The sequence below is a fragment of the Peromyscus californicus genome, unplaced genomic scaffold (assembly GCF_007827085.1).
Source record: "Peromyscus californicus insignis strain IS unplaced genomic scaffold, ASM782708v3 Scaffold_10__1_contigs__length_136768540, whole genome shotgun sequence".
In the NCBI taxonomy this organism is placed as follows: domain Eukaryota; kingdom Metazoa; phylum Chordata; class Mammalia; order Rodentia; family Cricetidae; genus Peromyscus; species Peromyscus californicus.
The window spans coordinates 110,131,801-110,149,821 of record NW_026294391.1 but is presented as its reverse complement, the minus strand read 5'-3'; the positions used below and the strand labels follow the sequence as shown (position 1 = coordinate 110,149,821).

Below are 18,021 nucleotides of genomic sequence, written 5' to 3'. Positions count from 1 at the left end.
CACCTTTCCTGGAACTCGCTTTGGAGACCAGGCTGGCCTCGAACTCACAGAGATCCGCCTGGCTCTGCCTCCCGAGTGCTGGGATTAAAGGCGTGCGCCACCACCGCCCGGCTGATTTATTCATTTTTAATTGTGTGTATGTATGTGCGTGTGTGTATGTAGGTCCATGTGGATGTATGCTATGTATGTGCAGGTGCCTATGGAGGACAGAAGAATACATCACATGCCCTGGAGCTGGAGTTATAGGTGGCTGTGAGCTGCCTGATGTGGTTGCTGGGAACCCAAACTGGGTCCTCTGGAAGAGCAGCAAGTGCTCTTAACCACTGAACCATCTGTCTAGCCCCTGTTTCTTTGTCATTAACTTAGTTGTGTCTTTGTACAGAGATGTTAATACTTTTGTGAATGAGATATAAGTAAAGATATTTGTACATTTTTGTACAGCATTTGTACACTGCTGTCTCTGGGAGACAACTAAGGAAGCCGGGTAAAGCTCTGCATAAACAAAAGTGAAAAACTCTGCATGGGTTTTTTATTCTCTCACTTCTTGGGTTTGGTCTTTTTAAGGTCTAGTCCCGAGGCTTCTGGTTTAGTGGTTTGACATAGTCATTGTAGGTCATCCTTGAAGTAGAGAGTTCTTATCAGGCCCATTTAGAGACTCAACTGCCCTCAAGGAATTCAATCAGGTAGTGGCGGGCCCTATTAACTTAAGGCAATTTAGAATAGATCTAAAAAGATTTCTTGGCTAAATCTGTTCAGTGGTCCTTGAATCATTTCCCTCTCCTACTCAGCTGTGTCTTTAGCCTCAATTGGAATCAGAATGGCGGCACAGAAGCATGTGGAGTTAATATTAATTCCTGTGTCAGTGCATATCTAAACTCAGGCTTCTGAAAAGAAATAGTATTAAAATTGCTTAATCTATCTGTTTTTCTGTGTGTGCTTAAATTTCAAATAGGCTGAACTTTCAAATTTAGTCTGAATAGCAAGTATTTAGAATTGAGAGCGTTTTCCACAAGGAAGCAATGTTAAAAAGTAGTTGTATGATTTTTTTGCTACCTCCCCCCCAGTTATTTGAAATAACTTCTGAAATTCTGTGTTTACTAGGAAAAAAATTACAAAACTCATAAATAAATCCAAGTTTAATCATTACTAGGGGTAGCTTTTAATTTATCTAGAGTACTAGCTAGTGCTTGAAGAAAATTATTTGTAATTAAAGAACACCTACTTTGTTTTTCCTTCTGGAAATCTAAAAGGGAATTTTGAAGTTAATTGTGTCTGGATATTATTTCATATAACATTGGATTTATGAGTTTCTTTTCCTTTGAACATTAGCATGACACTACTATTTGTCTTAGTGTTAAACATAGCTCTAGGGCATTTGGGGGGCAATATATGGGAGAGATCTAATTTCATGAAAGTTGAATGGAAACAATGTAAAGGACATGCACACCGAAGGACGTAACATCGGTGTGGGGCAAGCTGCAAGTCGTAACAGTGTTTCCGAAGACATCAGGTAGCCAGGCATGATGATTCATGCCTGCAATCCCAGCATTCAGAGTCTGAGGTAGGAGAATCAGGAGTTTGAGGGCAGCCTAGTCTGGATGGCGTGTTTGAGGCCAGCCTGGGTGTAGTGAGAGCATGTTTCAAAAATATAAAGACTAAGGTAAGCATGGCTAGGGCCCTAGGTTCCACTCACTGCACTGAAATAAAGAAGGGAGGAAATAGAGGAAGAAAGAGAAAATGTAAGAAGAAAGAAAGAAAAAAATATGCTGAGCTGGGGTTTTACGTCATTGGTAGAACTGAAGGTCCTAGGTCTGATTTCCCACACCGTGAAAACAAAAATGACAATGACAAAAAGACTTTTTGTCAGATTTCCCTTAAGTTTGTCACTAAACCAAGTACCATGAAATAAGTGTCAAAGACACGTACAGTGAGCTTTTCTGAAGAATTTTCTTTCTTCTTTTCTGAAGTTCTGTGGAGCAAGCCCAGGGCCTTAAAGTCCAGGCAAGTGCTCTACCCTGGCTCTACATATACTATTAGCCTTTACGGGGAGATTATAGGACTATTTAACTGTTGTTCATCAGATTGGAGGCCATGTCAGAGGGTGGGGAGATTTGAGTGGGCTTATTCGACTAGTTGGAGAAGAATTATACACAATTGGATGTTCAGGAGTATACTGTATGTTAACATAAGAAGTTCTCTCTGTGTGTGTGTGTGTGTAATAAGTGGGAAAATTCATAAATGAACATAAGTACTTATACAAACCATAAAATGCTAACATACCTTTCTTGCTATGCTATAGAAATGAAGAATTCAAGAAGGTAGATAATGTCATTGGAAGGCTTTTTACTGAAGTCATAAGATGTGACTTATTAATGCATCAGATTATTTGGCTCATCTGTAAAATTTGATGGGGTAGCTCAGTAATTTAAATATTCTTCTGTATGTATCCAGTTAAAAATCCCTCATCTTTAAAGAAACTGTAGGTGACTGGAAGTATAAGATTAGTGAATGATTGCAGACATAACCAACAGTTTCTATAGAAATCGCCACTTCATAGGAAAAAGGTGAATGATCTGGTAATGGGTTTATTTTCATTTTTGCTTACTAGAAAGCTATATTTACATTTATATGCTTCCTGCTACTATTTCACTTTATGCATTTGGTTTCTTTTGTATCACATTTGGGTAAAATGATAACTTAAGAGCATTTAACAATTGATCATATTATATACAAACAGATGACACCATATCTGTCTGTTAATTCTTTATTCTATAATTCCTTGTATTCATTTGCTTAAATGATAGTAATTTCAAGTAATAACTTTCCTTTTCAGCTGTGTTTTGGGAACGCTGCAATGAATTACAGGACATTGAGAAAATTATGGCTCAAATTGAACGTGGAGAAGCAAGAATTCAGCGAAGGATCAGTATTAAGAAAGCATTGGATGCCAAAGTACTATATTCTATTTCAGTTTATTAGCAGATCATTTTATTTGCTGTAGTGATTAGTTTTGACTTGTTATTGCACATTCAGTTAAAAAGTGCCATTTTGTTGAAACTTACAGATTGCAAGATACAAGGCTCCATTTCATCAGTTGCGTATTCAGTATGGAACCAGTAAAGGAAAGAACTATACTGAGGAAGAAGACAGATTCTTGATCTGTATGTTACACAAAATGGGCTTTGACAGAGAAAACGTGTATGAAGAATTAAGACAGTGTGTACGGAATGCTCCCCAGTTTAGATTTGACTGGTTTATCAAGTCTAGAACTGCCATGGTATGTATTCCTTTTGTTGCTTATTTTGAAAAAGTCACATTTCTAGTCTCCTCCTTCACTTAGCTCTTCCAATTGTTAACACTACTTGTGATGCTAAGTTTCATCACTTGGTTTCTGCTATGATTCCCAGGGCTTACCACTTTGTGGTACATATTCCCTTTGTAACTAACCAAGTGAATTTTGAGAATGTCCTGCCAGCTAGCTCCCAAATCATGACATGGAGACTTATTATTAAATATGAATGCTCAGCCTTAGCTTAGGCTTGTTTCTACCTAGCTTTTTTTAAACTTAAATTAACCCATTTCTATTAATCTATGTGCTGCCCTGAGGCTCATTTACCTCATCTATATACTGTCCATCTTGCTTTCCTGCTTCCTCCATGTCTCCTTGCATCTCCACCCTTCTTCTTCCCAGTGTCCTCTCTGCCAGGAAATCCTGCCTAGCTATTGGCTGTTTAGCTTTTCATTTAACCAATCAGAGTGATGCTTCTTCACAGTGTACAGAAAGATTGTTCCACAATTAGACACAGGGACAGAACAGTTGTTTGACGGGTTTCTCCAGATCATTGAAGTATATTGTTGAAGAGCAATGTAGGCTTGCTTTTTTAAATTCTCTTTTGGAAATGAGATTTCATTTTGACTGTCATCAGACTTTGGCAGTGAGTTGGTTTGCCATCTTGCTAAGGGTATCTGTGACCACATTTAATAGATAACTCCTTTCAAAGCCATGCATTTAGATTTCTAGGCACTTGGGTTTTTATGCATATAAAGATAGAATTTAGCGCAGCATCAATAGTTTGTAAAAGAAAAATGCTTAACTGCATTTTCCTGGAAATCACATTTTGGAACATATGTGCCCTTTTATGTGATGAAACATTTATTGAATTCTGTGATATTTCAGTGATATTTTACTAATTTTTAAAAGGTTGAGAGCTTGATGTTGGGTCTAGTTTCTTCAGTTATTAAACTAAGGCAGTAGGATGAAAGGGATTTAAAGTGCAAGAAAAGACTTAAGCTGTTTGCAATAAGATGATTGCAGAACTCTATAGCTTTCTTACTCAGTTATGAAGGGAAAAAACTCCACTATATTAACAACCACTAGATGTCTCTGAACTCCCTTGTAAAAATTCTTATTTTTCCTCCATCTTCTTATTTATTTTTTCGAAACATTTACCTCCATGCTCATTCTTTCCCTAGATATTTAAATCTTCAGAGCATGTTTGCCAAAAGGCACATATTAATTATATACGTAATCACAATTTGGAACCATATTTTGTATATTAAAATTGGATACATCCTTTTATTAGCATTTAGAAAGTAAAATATCTAATTTTTGCAGAATCTTTTAAAAACATAGTCATTTATTTTATACTTCAATATGTTAATTTAAGGGTATTTTTTAGGTAAAGTTTTCTATTATGCTAAAGTTTGATTTCCCTTCTAGCTAGTGGATAAATTTTACTTATATTTCTTGAATTAGAATGTGAGTTATATATTAAAATATGTAGATATTTATGTAATCTTTTAAGATTATGTTAATATCAATAACTATGGAGCTATAGAAATGGATTATTAATATTTATAGATCATCTTCCTCCCTTTGTTTCTAAAATAACTTCCTTTTTAGTGAATCATTTTCATAGTCTAGGGAGAGAAACTACCCTCTCGAGAGAACCAGCTGTGATTTCTGTAATAAAAAATCATTGGTTTCATTGAAAAATCCTATCTTTGAAATAGAGGATGCAATTTGATTCATTTTGTGACTGTAGCTGTGTTTAAATTAAAATCTTTCTAATGATTGAACTTGGCTTACTAAAAGATTCTTCTTTCCCAGACTCATCAACAAATAGTGTGAAATCTTTCTTAGAAAAAAAATGTAAGAACCCTAATGGTTATATTTTATGCACAAATCTCAAAGTACTGAATTCATGACATCTGACTTAAGTAACACCCACAAAGTGCTTAAAGGAATGAATCTCCACTTTCATATATGCCTCACTTTGAAAGGCTTCAGCTAAAGGTTGAAGATTTCGAGGCTCTTCTCCATTTAAAACTGCTGGCTGTACAAAAGAGAAAATAAGATTCAGTTCCATCTCTCTGTGCTAAAAAGATTGTGAATTTTTCTTGGAGAAATTGTATGGTCTTTAAGTAAGTAATCAGCCTCTATTGAACTTCATAAACAAGTAGGAAGCATATGCTGAACTCGGGGTTTTAAGCTCAGAATTCAGAGCACATGAATTGCCTTACCACTTTTGTCCTGGAGCTGGGGGATCTTAGAATAGGGCCTAGTGTTTGGTCATTCCCAAACTATCCCAAGTAAAAGGCTCTTTATGAAATGACTACGAGAAGAAATGATACTATACTACATTAAATGTAATATCTCTTATATGATGCTGACTTGTCCCCTTATGAACATTAGCTCATTAAGTTTCTTGCCATCTCTGTTCATTTATTAGTGACTGATATGACATAGCAATTTGAGGAGAATCTGAGAGTTCCAAAGGCAGTAACACATTAGTCAGTTCATTGGACAATACACATGGGGAAAGTACCTAGCCTCCGATCAGTAATGCCTTGATTCTTCTTAGTTTCCTTTTAAGTATTTAAAAAAGAAAAAGTAAAATTTAATTCTCAGAAATAAACATTCATTGATCAAATGCTTATCGTTTCCTCTATAGGATGGCTTTGGTTCTTAATTTTAGTGAAAAAATTCTTACATGTCAATTGCTGAAGAGCATTGTTTTTCTCTTTAGCCACCTCAGGAAGCTGTGAGTTGCTTTGCCTGTGGCCAAGAACATTACAGTTGAAACTGAGTATTAGTAGTTAGTCATTACAATTACCCTGTCTTTTGTAGTAGTTTAAATGAGTTTTGGCGATAGCATCTCAGAGAATCACATACTGTTGAATACTGGGTGATAAAATTTTCATGTTATTAGTTTGTTTTCAAATCACAACTTTATTATTAATGAAATTGTGCCTTATTTAAAAGTAATAAAATGACATTTCTCATTAGAACTGTAGGAGAAAAAACTGCTTCTTAGAAAATATTGCTATAGCTTTTTATGAACTTGCTTCCCACTTTATATGGTTATCACAGTGGCTAGTAAATGATAATTAGGTTACTGGTTCCACACAGAGTATTTTATAAATATTCAATCTAGTCGGAAAAGATGTTTCTTTTTAGATACTTTAGAGGAATAAGAGGGAAATAGAAATTTTCCTGGTTGTTTTATAACCACAATGATGCTTTGTTGCTTATGACTTTATATTTTAGGTTAGTACTTAACTGCATGTTGACAGCTAACATAGTTGAGGACATTACACTCTTAATTAAATATAAGAAAGATTAATAATACATTGGCAACATTGATAACCAGTAAAATGTTCTGACTGGTTCTTCTCGAGAATGGCATTTTATGTGACCTGAAAAAGGAAAGAAAGCTTCTAGGAGTAGCAGGGCAGAAGAAAAGAAGAGCATTTGGGGAAGACGTGGGGGCAGAGAAAAATGGCAAAGACAAATTTTGTTTGAAAAAAACCACAATTAAACCTAACTCTTTGTAAGTCAATAAAGTCAAGTACATTTTAGCTCATAGGAACCTGTTTCTTCCCTGTGCTTGAAAGACTAAAATGTTCCCTCTCTGCCTTAATTTTGAAAACATCCTATAATAGAGGAGGTAGTGGTTAACTTTGCTATATGGTAAAGGAATCAAAGAAATAGCTTTCACAGAGAAGGCACATTTCCAGTCGTGGAAGCAGGATTATGCAGAAAGGATAAATAAGCCCAGTATATTCCCAAAGTAGTGATATGTGCATGGGGAAGTGGTAGAAGAGGATGTAACTGGCAGCTGAGTGATGAAAGAAACCACTGCATTGAGGTCATTAGAGTGTAGGAAGTAGGGGTTCAAAGACAGATCGTAGCAGGGCAATGGTATGATCAGATTTATGTATTTTAAATACTGCTCTGGTGGAAATAGATAGATATATATCTCACTTAGCAGTTGTAGTAAAAACTCTCTAATTTCTATCTTGTTTCCCATCTTATTTTGCTTCCTTTGACTCATGTGCCACTGTCTGTCCTGGAGTCAGTTTTTCTACCACAGTTTTAACCTTGAAGTGAAGTTGGTTATATTCAAGGAGATCAGCATAGGATCTTACCCAGAGGAGGCAATAGGTCAGGAAATCAACACAGAATGTTTGGACTTCAGTTCATTCCAACCCCTACAATTGGACAAGGTTTGAATGGAATCTGAGAAACTGCACCAATATGCTACAGTTTATTTCTGATCCTTTCTTCTAGACATTTGATTGTAATTCTTGCAGCTTTTATTTATTGGTAAGTTTGTGTATCAGTTGTAAATGCCATGTGTGTTACACATGTAGCTACAGTGTTTCATTTGTAATCCTAAACTCTTGGAACAATTAGAAATACAGTTGTACCCTAATAGGGATCCATTTTGGGTATTTATACTAGCTCATCATTATGTGAAAAGGTAACATAATATTTTATGAAATAAGTTTTAAGTGACAATACTTATGTAAAAGCATCATAACATTCAAAACTTGTTTGGGAAATGTGGACTACTTTTATTTGAACATGAATTTCCATTCAGCTGCCGATATCATTGGGCTATGAGAGTCTAGTATAACCTGCTGTTGTTTTTTTTGTTAGTGTTATAGAGGTTCAAAAGTGATTCCAAATCTGGGATACAGTGCAGGCTTTGCAGATGAAGATATTGATTTCAAATAAATAGGTTTTGAGGGGATAATATATAGGGAATTTGTAAAAGAACAAAGGAAAAAATGTACCCATTTTGTGATACTGAAAATTCTAGAACAAAATTCTGACCTTACAGAATTTCATTTACAAATTCAAAGACACACATGTGGAGTGTAGCTGTTTCCTTTATTTTCCTTTTTTGTCTCTTACTCATTCATTCATTTTTGACTTTCAACCCTAACAGTCAAACTGTATCCCATTCTTGTTTCATATGGCATATGGGCTAAGAATTATTTTTTACATTTTATAAAGAAATTCAAAGACCAGTATTTTGACATGTGAAAATGATAGTATAAAATTCCAGGGTTAGTATTTGTAACTAGGGTTTTATTTGAACCTAGGTTCATGCTCAGTTACATATGTTCAGTGACTAATTACACGCTACAATGGAAGAGATTAATAGTGTGACAGAGACTGTAGCATTTGCAAAATTGAAAGTATTTGCCACCTATTCTATCTAGTTAAGTTTCTATTGTTGTGATACGATGCCATGACCAAATGCAACTTGGGGAGGAAAAGGTTTATGTCTTTGGCTTACATATCCTGATTCACAGTCCATTGAGGGATGCCAAGGCAGAAACTCAAAGCATGAACCTAGAGGCAGGAACTGAAGCACAGACCATGGAGTAACACTGTGTACTGGCTTGTTCTTCATGGGTTGCTCACCCTGCTTTATTATATGACCCAGGACCACCTTCCCAAGGCATCACCTATGGTGTGCTGGGCCTTTCATATCAATCGTTAATGTCCTACAGACTTGCCTACAGGCAATTTGATAACGGCATTTCCTTAACCAGGGTTCCTCTTCCCAGATAACTACAATTTGTGTCAAGTTGACAAAAAACCCACCAGGATACTGTTCTTCTCCTTTTTGTTCACAATTCTCAATGTAAAGTTTTGCAAAATACAGGCAGCAATAGCCACATTGTATTGGCTAAATGTTACGCTGCCTTGGAACTTTCTTCATAGATAAATTAGTCCATGAATTAACCTTTACTGGAAGTTTTAGGGAAAGAACAAAGTGTATTAAGGTCTTTGCCAAGGTATAACACATGACCTCTAGTCCAAGTTTTAGTAGAATCCTCATTCTCACTTGAAACTCCAATAATCACAGTCTTTATTTTCTTTTTACCTACTGGCATTCTGGTCTTTGGGGCTCCCACAGGAATCATTCATTAATTTCTCCTTACAGCATTCTTTTCTACCCATCTTCCAACTTTTCCAAATTCTTTCAAAAAGCTGTTTCCAAAGGCATCTAAGCCACAACATCTGGTAGTCATAGCATTACTACATTTTTGTGGTACCAGTTTTCTTGGTTATACTTTTCATTGTGATGACAAATACGTTAAAAAAACAAGGCAGGAAAGATACATTGATGAGCAGGGTTTCAGAGGTTTCATCCCATCAAGGTAGGAAGGTGTATGTGTGTGTGGTGGAGCAGAGTATCTTCCTTTATTATGGCCAGGAAGCAGAGATAATTAGTGGACTTTCTCCGTTTCCCACTGTCATTCCATCTGGACCCCCAGCCTATGGAATAGTTGTGTGCACATTCAGGCTAGGTTTTCCTGTTTAATCCTCTCTGGAAACCCCCTCACAGGCAGACCGAGGGCTCTGCTTTACTAATCTGTGTAGTTCTCAACTCAATCAAGTTGACAGTCAACATTAACCATCACAAGTAGATTTATTTGTTAACGCAGTCTTCCAAGAAACATTTTACATGAAGGATGGGTAAAAGAGAGGATATTTACTCTAAAAACGAAGGGTTTGTGGTTCAGCAGATGATTCTGGTTGAGGCATGGAGGCTGCCTTGAAACATAGGATTGTTAGGTGGGGGAGGAGATTAGCTTGTTCTCTTTGACTATACAAGTTAGGTAGGGAACCAGTTGTTAGATACCATAAGGTAACAAATAGCAGTGTTGTACAAGGAAAGGTGTTCAAGTTGTTCAGAGTTGGAATAGCTAGGCTTAGAAGGTAACAAGTACTCTGCCCTTGGAGGAAACCACATAGATGGTCAGGCTGCATGACTCATTAGCAAGGATCTAGTACTGGGGATTCATGATCAACCTAAAAATGTTTAATGTTAACCCCTTTCTAATTTTGAGTCTAAGATTTTTATGAAGTGACAATCTGTATAAAGGAGTTTCTGAGCACAAAATGCACATTTAATTGTGTCCTGCTCAAAAATTGTCAGTTAAATTACATGAAAACCTTTAAGTTTTTTTGCTGAACTGTTTATAACTTAGCCTTAGCCGTTGCTGTTACCTCGTGTATGATTTGCCAAGTTGGCTTCTATTAAACAGTATTTCAGAACCAGAAAAATGTTTTGTGCTGAAATAAATTTGGAGCATGCTGACATTGAATCTTGCCACCAAGACTTCCAATCTAACAGCTCTGAGAAGTCCTGTCATGGATAAGTTTGTTTGCCCCTTTGAATTTCCCACACGTGTGAAAACAGAATACTTAAAACATTTCCCACAGCTTTCAATACAGCAGAACAGTTTCTCAATTTGTCATTTTTTATTGTCTTCTGTAGCCCTTAATTGCTTTGGCATCTCTTTTTCTGATTCCCCTGTGTTATTTTTTCCTTTTCTAAATTCATTCCTAAATCAAGAGTGGGGAATTGGTGAAAGAGGTAATTAGACTAAAGAATTATAGAAGTTGTTTGACACTCCATGAACCATTCCCTTCACCTCAGAAAAATAGGAAGCTACATTGGAAGACAAGAAACAGAGAAATTTAAGAGAACAAAAGTGTTTGTCCTTTGTTTGATGCCTTTCTGTAGAATTGTTTTTCTGTGTTTGGAATAGTGAGTGATAGGTTCAAAGGAGAGAAGGTGAGAGTTTATTATTGTAGTTTATTTTGAATCATTTTATGATATTCTATCTCCTTATATATAAGACTGTCTGAAAGTATTAGTATTTGTCCCTGAATCATTCGCATGAACCAGGACTATGCATCTAAGGATATCTGCAGTCACAGGCAGCTATTACTTATTGAGAATAATAATAGCCAGAGGGTACAGCTTAATGATTCAAGAATCAGCTTTATAGAAAGAATCTATGTAGTCTCCCTAGAAACCAAGGATCAGATCTCATCAGGGTCAACTTAGCCCTTTCTATAATAGATAAATTGAATAACATGCTGTTTAATTTGTATGTGTATGCATTATTGAATAAAACTATGAAGAATATTTGGTCTGCATATTAAACATATCACCATTACTTTGGTAAGTAATGAAAATTACAGTGTTATTGTTATCAGTTTATTTAACCTTTGGTAATTATGGACATCACCAAGAAACTGGTGCTACATAAGGTTTTTTTAAATTGGAAAACACTAATTTGTTAATGTGCAGTATCTTTCTGGCTAGGCTCTCTTTTATTTTCTGTTTCTTTGGTGGCTTGAATTAGAGAGTAGAAAATGTTTGGATAGTTGATAATATATCCAATTCAACATCTCCTGTGTTGTGTGTCAGTTTTCTAGGTCTTACTTAGAAAGATAAAACTGTGTTTAAAAAAAATGCTTGCCATTTCTTACGACTTTATAAATTTCTCAAGACATAAATGCTTATTTTGAAAATTTGGAAATACAGATATGTATAAAGAAGAAAATATAAGGTACTAGTTTAGCTACATGAGTTGCTGTGGCAAAAGCTCTTTCAAACTTTGGTACAAATGCATCCTCTGTGGAATAAACAGACCCCATTTTTTAAAGAAAAAAACCACCACTGATCCTACTTTCAAAGCTAGCTGGTAGTAACTACTAGTTAGCATTCCTTCAGCTACTTCTAGTGTCTATACCTTTTATTACCAAGTACCCAAAATTAAGTTTCTAGGATTTCCCTGCTTTCAGTGTTCTAAATACTTTCTTGAAATATTTTATGTATCTCTTTATTATAGTAAGTGTCTAAAAATGGGATTGTTAAGACAGAGGATATGAAATTTAAAAAAAAGTATTTCTTTGCTATTTCCAATTCATTTTCTTGAAAGGTAGTGCATTAGTTTGCTGCTCAATGCTGTAACATAATACCACAGACTTGATAGGATAGACAACACTTCTTTTTTGTTGTCTTGTTCTGGAGACTGGAATCCAAGATTAAGGTGCCAACAAGTGTAGTCTGTTGGATAGATGGCAACCTTTTGCACATGATGAGGTGATGGGAGAATTAGTACCCTACCCTCTTTGGACTCATTCAACTTTAATTATTGCCATAAATCACCCCTCTCTAAATATAGTCAGAAGATGTCATTGAACGTCTTGGATCCCCTAAATATGAGAGTTAGGACTTTAGTAGATGGATTTTGAGGAGAAAGCTTAGTTTATAATAAGTAACATTGCCATTCAACATCAATGAATGAAAGTTCTTATTTACATCTTACTGCAATAAGTATACATGCTGCACCTATATAAGCATAAAGCATGGGCACTATGAGAATGGTAGAAATGGCATTGTTTTTCTCCCAGTTCTTTAAGCCTTGGTTTCAGAGAACAAATTGTCTTTGTATGTATGTATGCATGCATACATGTTGTAGACAGTTTGGACAAGTGCTTTACCATTGAACTACATGATCAGCTCTTGAAACTTAAAAAAAAATAATTCTTGTACCAGGAATGGAGAGTTGAAGCAGTGGATAAGAGCACTGGCTGTTCTTCCAGGGGAGTTAGATTCAGTTCTCAGAACCCACATGGTAGGGTGGTTCATAACTGTCTATAATTCCAGTTCCAAGAAAGTTGGCGTTCTCTTCTGGCCTCTGTATGTCAGGCACACATGTGGTATACAAACATACATGCAAGTAAACACTCATAGACATAAAATAAAAATAAATCCTTAAAATTTTTTGAAAGTATGCTGAGTTTTCTATTCTCATACTTTGATCATTTTTCTTTTTCTTGAGTTTGTTTTTAATTGCCAGAAAGATATATTTTGATTTGATTATTTAACTGTTTCATGTTTTGTCAGGCATTTCTTCTTATACAGAAAATGAATCATATATTTAAACATTATTTATCCTTTGGCATTAATCCATTATTTACCTTTAAATACAGCAAAGTGTAAAGGGTTAATAATAAATGAGTTTCCATATTAATGAATTATATGTTTAATGCTCACCATACGTTCATAAAATCTGTTTATAGTTTGAATGCATTGATTTGCTGGCAGTAAAATATAGTAGTGGCAAGGTTAATGCAAAAATCTTTTCAGATAGTGTTTACTCTGAATTAGCAAGTCCAGCCCTGATTCCCAGAACTTAAATCCCATAAGATGTGTGGTGAGAGATTTCTGTTGGCTAAGAAGCTTTGGGAACAGCTGCATCTTATATCCCTGCCTAGTGGCTCATGGTGAGCATCAGGAGCTGGAAGGTTCCATAAAGCCTTATAATAAAGAAATCTGTTTTAGCAAGCTGCAACCAACCAAAATGCAGAGTTGGGGAGTCCAGTCTCAGTGGCTACATCTACAAAATACTCTCACACCTAAGACTCAGGGAACATTGCAAAAGAGGGAGCAGTGAGATTGTAAGAGCCAGAGGGTCAGGGAGCTTTCTGTGAGATTGTGTCTCCTAGGAATGTCAGAAGTTACAGCCATGAGCTGAACAAGGAAAACAACAATGGACATGACAAAGTGGACAGGGAAAAGCCAACAAGGCCTCAATCCTACACAAAGAACTACAGGCATCCAAGAAAAGCCACAGTGGGAGAGGTGCTCTTCCCCAGGGAAGAGCACAACAGTTGGCTTTCCAGTGCCAGAGGTCAGCCTTGAAAACACAGAGCAGGTTATAATTAAGAGTATGTATGCATTTACATGTATGCATGTAATAACAGTGAAAAAGAGGTCACGAATTGAAAGAGAGCAAGGAGGGGTATATGGAAGGATTTAGAGGGAGGAAAAGGGAGAGGGAAATGATGGAATTATACTATAAAAATATATTATAAAACATATCTCAAAAAGAAAAAGAAAAAAATCTGTTTTAACTTTTATGACATTCCATGTTTCCAAAACCTATCTCAGCCATAGAATATTCATTTATTCTTTGTTTATTTGATTTACATTAACATTTATTCTGAAGCATTTATAGAGTAACAGGAAGTTATAAGGTAATGTACAGGGAGATGAAATTCACCCTTCACACAGTTTTCCTCAATGGTAACAACTTGAGTAGCTATAGTGTACCATTGCAATATGAAAATTCATATTAGTATAATCCATAGAGCTTGTTGTGATATCATCTGTACAGGCATTGTGTGTGTGTGTGGGGGGGCTGATGTAGCATTACCATTTGAGGATTTGTGGAACCACTGTTTTCACAAGAGTCACTTACACTGTCTCTAGCCACACCCATTCTGCTAGTCTCTGTAGCATTTGGCAACCATTGACCTGTTCTCCACATCTCTAGTTCTGTCCTTTTAAGGGTGTTCCATAGCCAGGCAGGGTGGCACATGCCCGATATCCTAGAACTAAGGAGGCTGAGACAGGAAGATTGCTGCAAATTTAAAGCCAGCCTGATTACACAGTGAATTCCAGTCTATCACTATGGCTCAAAAACATATTATATAAGCGGAAGCACACTAGGCATAAACTTTATGATTGGATTTTTCACTCAGAATAATTCTCCGCACTCTATGATGTTTTGTATATCATTAGTTCCTTCCCTTTTATTGTTGAGTAGTATTCCATGGTAGCCCCTCCTCCTGTTAATACCCTGTACCCTAGAACAAATGGTGTTCTAAAGAATACTGGTTTGGTGAGGGGATGGAGGAAAAAAATACAAATTTTGGAAACTTTCTTCTACAGAAATTATATACAGTTAAAGAAGTATCTTTTTTTTTTTTTTTTTTTTTTATCTCAAAAACACTTATAATTAAAATTTTTCAGAACAATGCAAAAATAACATCACATATTGAACATCACATGGAACTTGGGAACAAGAAAGGGACTTTTGGTTCATCTAAAAGGGAGCATTAGCTTAGACATAATATTGGCTTTGGAAAGAAGTGTCTTTAATAACTGCATTGCTGTCTAATGAGGAGCCCAGTGTTTGGAGTGAAAGCATACGTATGAAAACGTTAATACTGCATTAAAACACAGATCACTTTCACAGAGAGACAAATATCACATCTCTACATGGAGCACTTGAAGGCATAACTACAAACCACACAATGATGCTCAGGATAGCAGTTCCAAGCACCTACTTCTCTGAGATGTCACCAGTGACCACAGCCTAGCCCATGCTAATTACAATTATCCAAATCAAGTTACAAAACCAATTGGATCTTTGCAGTTGTAATACTGTCTGTTAATAATGAAGAGAATGAAGCCCTTGGGATTTTTTTTTTTTTTTTTTCTGTGTATCAATTCCTTGTTTTTATTGATACCTGTTATCATATATAAATAATCACCATCAAAAGACATTTTGCATATCACATAATATGATAGGTTATTACGCACTATATGAAAATATTTTTCTCCCCAAGAAGCTCAAAATTTTACAAACTTTTCCAAATATTTGGTTATTACCTTCTTTTCTCTAGTACAGTAGGAAAAGTATTTGAAATTCAGTTTGCAGGTTGTATGTCTATCTAAAATTAAGACCTATTCTAGGTAGGGAAGCTTAATTAATTCTACAGACAGAACCAAACCTGTTCTATCCAGTTAAGAGTGGCGAGTTGCTGGGCCTAACTTCCACCCTCCCTCTGCATGCTTTTCTTCTTCAATAAACTGCTGATTACTGATACTTGAAGCCATTGTTCTAAGACACTGCTTTTAAAGAAGTATCTTATCTTAAAGGATCGAATAATTTTTTAAAAATTAAGTTCTTTATTCTTTTGTTTAGGAATTCCAGAGACGCTGTAACACTTTAATTTCATTGATTGAAAAAGAAAATATGGAAATTGAGGAAAGAGAGAGAGCAGAAAAGAAGAAACGGGCAACTAAAACTCCAATGGTAAAATTTTCAGCATTTTCCTAACTTTTAGGTAGATTTCCCTTTTTTTACATCTTTACAAACGTTTATACTATGTTTAATGCCATAATGATACCCGTTACCAAGCTGGGTTTTATGAACTGCTAATTGGTTTTAGACAAAAGAAAAATCACACCACAAACATATTTCCTTTTTGTTTGAAGAACTTGTGGTTAGAAACTCCCATGCTACAGGACTCCATATTTAAGAAATCCCTCACAAATCTAAGCAGAAACATAATGCAAGCGAGATCCTATGAACGGAGACTGTGAGGTCGCTGTGAGAGTAGGGAAGGTTAGAGTTGGGATGGGATGGTGTGGAGATTGAAACCTGGAGTTCTGAGTTGATCAAATAAGTCGTTTGATCTTTGTGGAACTGTGTGTGTAAATGGGAACCCTGATCAGACAAGAAAGCTTTTTTTTTGACAATAAGTTAACTGCTGGATAAAAATGTGATTTTAATCCTGTCTGTGTATATCTATGATTCTAAATGTTCTGTTTGAGTGTGCTAAGTAGACCACCATATTTTATCAAATCTAAGATGCTTTCTGTTGTGAGACACAGCATTTTTGGGCTACTGAGAGATATGATGCCAAGTATCATCTGTTATCAGTTTTAAGATACATCCTGATGTCAGAGATGCTAAAAGGGGAAAAAATGTGCATCATAGAAAGATGTGAAATATGGTGTGTTAACATCTATCTTAAGGTTATAAAATAACACTCATACATAAAAATTTCCCCAGAAATTTAAATATTAAGTAGTTCTTTAAGATAAGAGTACATTTATAAGCCATGTGTAAGTAGATACTTGATGACTATTTTTGATGGATATTTTATGTCTTTTCATAAAAAGAAACACCTTTAAAAGTTATTTTACATTGGGTTACATAGTTTGTTGGGCTATGTAGAACATTAACCGTGAGTGTAACACTGAAGTGAATATTCATGTTAAAATTTCTTTAATGCATTTACATCCTAGATTTAACATTGTTGGGCCATTTAAAAGTGTGCATATTGGAGCAGAACATTAAATCTGTTTCCATTTTAGTCACAGAAAAGAAAAGCAGAGTCAGCTACTGAGAGCTCTGGAAAGAAGGATGTCAAGAAGGTGAAATCCTAAAGCCTAGAAATAAAGTTTTAAATGGGAAACTGCTATTTTCTTGTTCCCATCTTCAAATGCTAATTACCAGTTCCAGTGTATTCATGGTACTCTAAGGAAAAAAAAAATCTCTTTGGTTTTGATTTCTTGCATATTTTATATATTTTACAATACTTTCTACCTAAAATGTGTAGCTTTCTATTTTATGCTTTCTAGTATTTTGTGTACTGTATTTTGTGCATTTCATGTCTTCATCAAATTCTTCTCAGTCCTTGTTCTTTTAAAGCTTGTGCTGAGGTTTTAGCTTTTCTATGTTTTATATGCCGCTGCTTTGAAAGAGAACCTAGATTCTATAGCTGTATTATTGTTGTTTCCGACTTTAAATTTATATGGCTGTGGAAAAACGAATTAAAATGATCTGAGGAGAAAGACCTTTTCACTTCTTTGTTGCTTTCTTTTCTATTGAGTCTGGCTTGTATGTGTTACTGCATACTATGATTAGCATAATAATTGTTTCTTTGAGGTCATCTCAATATTTTTTTCCTAAAGAAATAAAGGGTGAGAAAAGAAAGATATTAAAAAAGCCTAATATTTGATACTGTGCTTGCTGTCAGTATGCGTTACATTTAAATTATTCTCTAAATATGCAAGTGGGAAAATATAATAAAGAAATGCCTATAAGAAATGTAATTATTTCCTGTTTTTTTGTGCAGTAGAAAGCAATTGTATTTACTGAATTGTACTCCTCACTACTATGTATTTTGGTTGAAAGCTGAAACTTTGCTTGCTGATTTGTGCATGATCTTCTGTTCCATAGAGCCAACACAGAGGACTCTAGGTGTAACACATAGATTTACTTAAAATGAAATTATAAGATGATGAAATGAGTGTTGTGCATTGCAGAAGAAGA

General features: G+C 35.4%; 1 protein-coding gene across 5 annotated transcripts in view; it reads left to right on the top strand.

The window, feature by feature from the left end:
* Positions 1–17,801, top strand: part of Smarca1 (SWI/SNF related, matrix associated, actin dependent regulator of chromatin, subfamily a, member 1) — a 73,712-nt gene extending 55,911 nt beyond the window's left edge. For 4 of the 5 annotated variants that reach the window (XM_052738787.1, XM_052738820.1, XM_052738792.1 and 1 more), the window contains 4 exons: positions 2,834–2,952; positions 3,065–3,277; positions 15,883–15,993; positions 17,061–17,801. In XM_052738787.1, coding sequence (XP_052594747.1) covers positions 2,834–2,952; positions 3,065–3,277; positions 15,883–15,993; positions 17,061–17,132 — 515 coding nt within the window. In that variant the 3' untranslated portion in view covers positions 17,133–17,801. Of the gene's footprint in view, positions 1–2,833; positions 2,953–3,064; positions 3,278–15,882; positions 16,025–17,060 lie in introns of all 5 variants that reach the window. The other variant, XM_052738809.1, reaches the window with a different exon arrangement.
* The last annotated feature ends 220 nt before the right edge of the window (positions 17,802–18,021 follow it).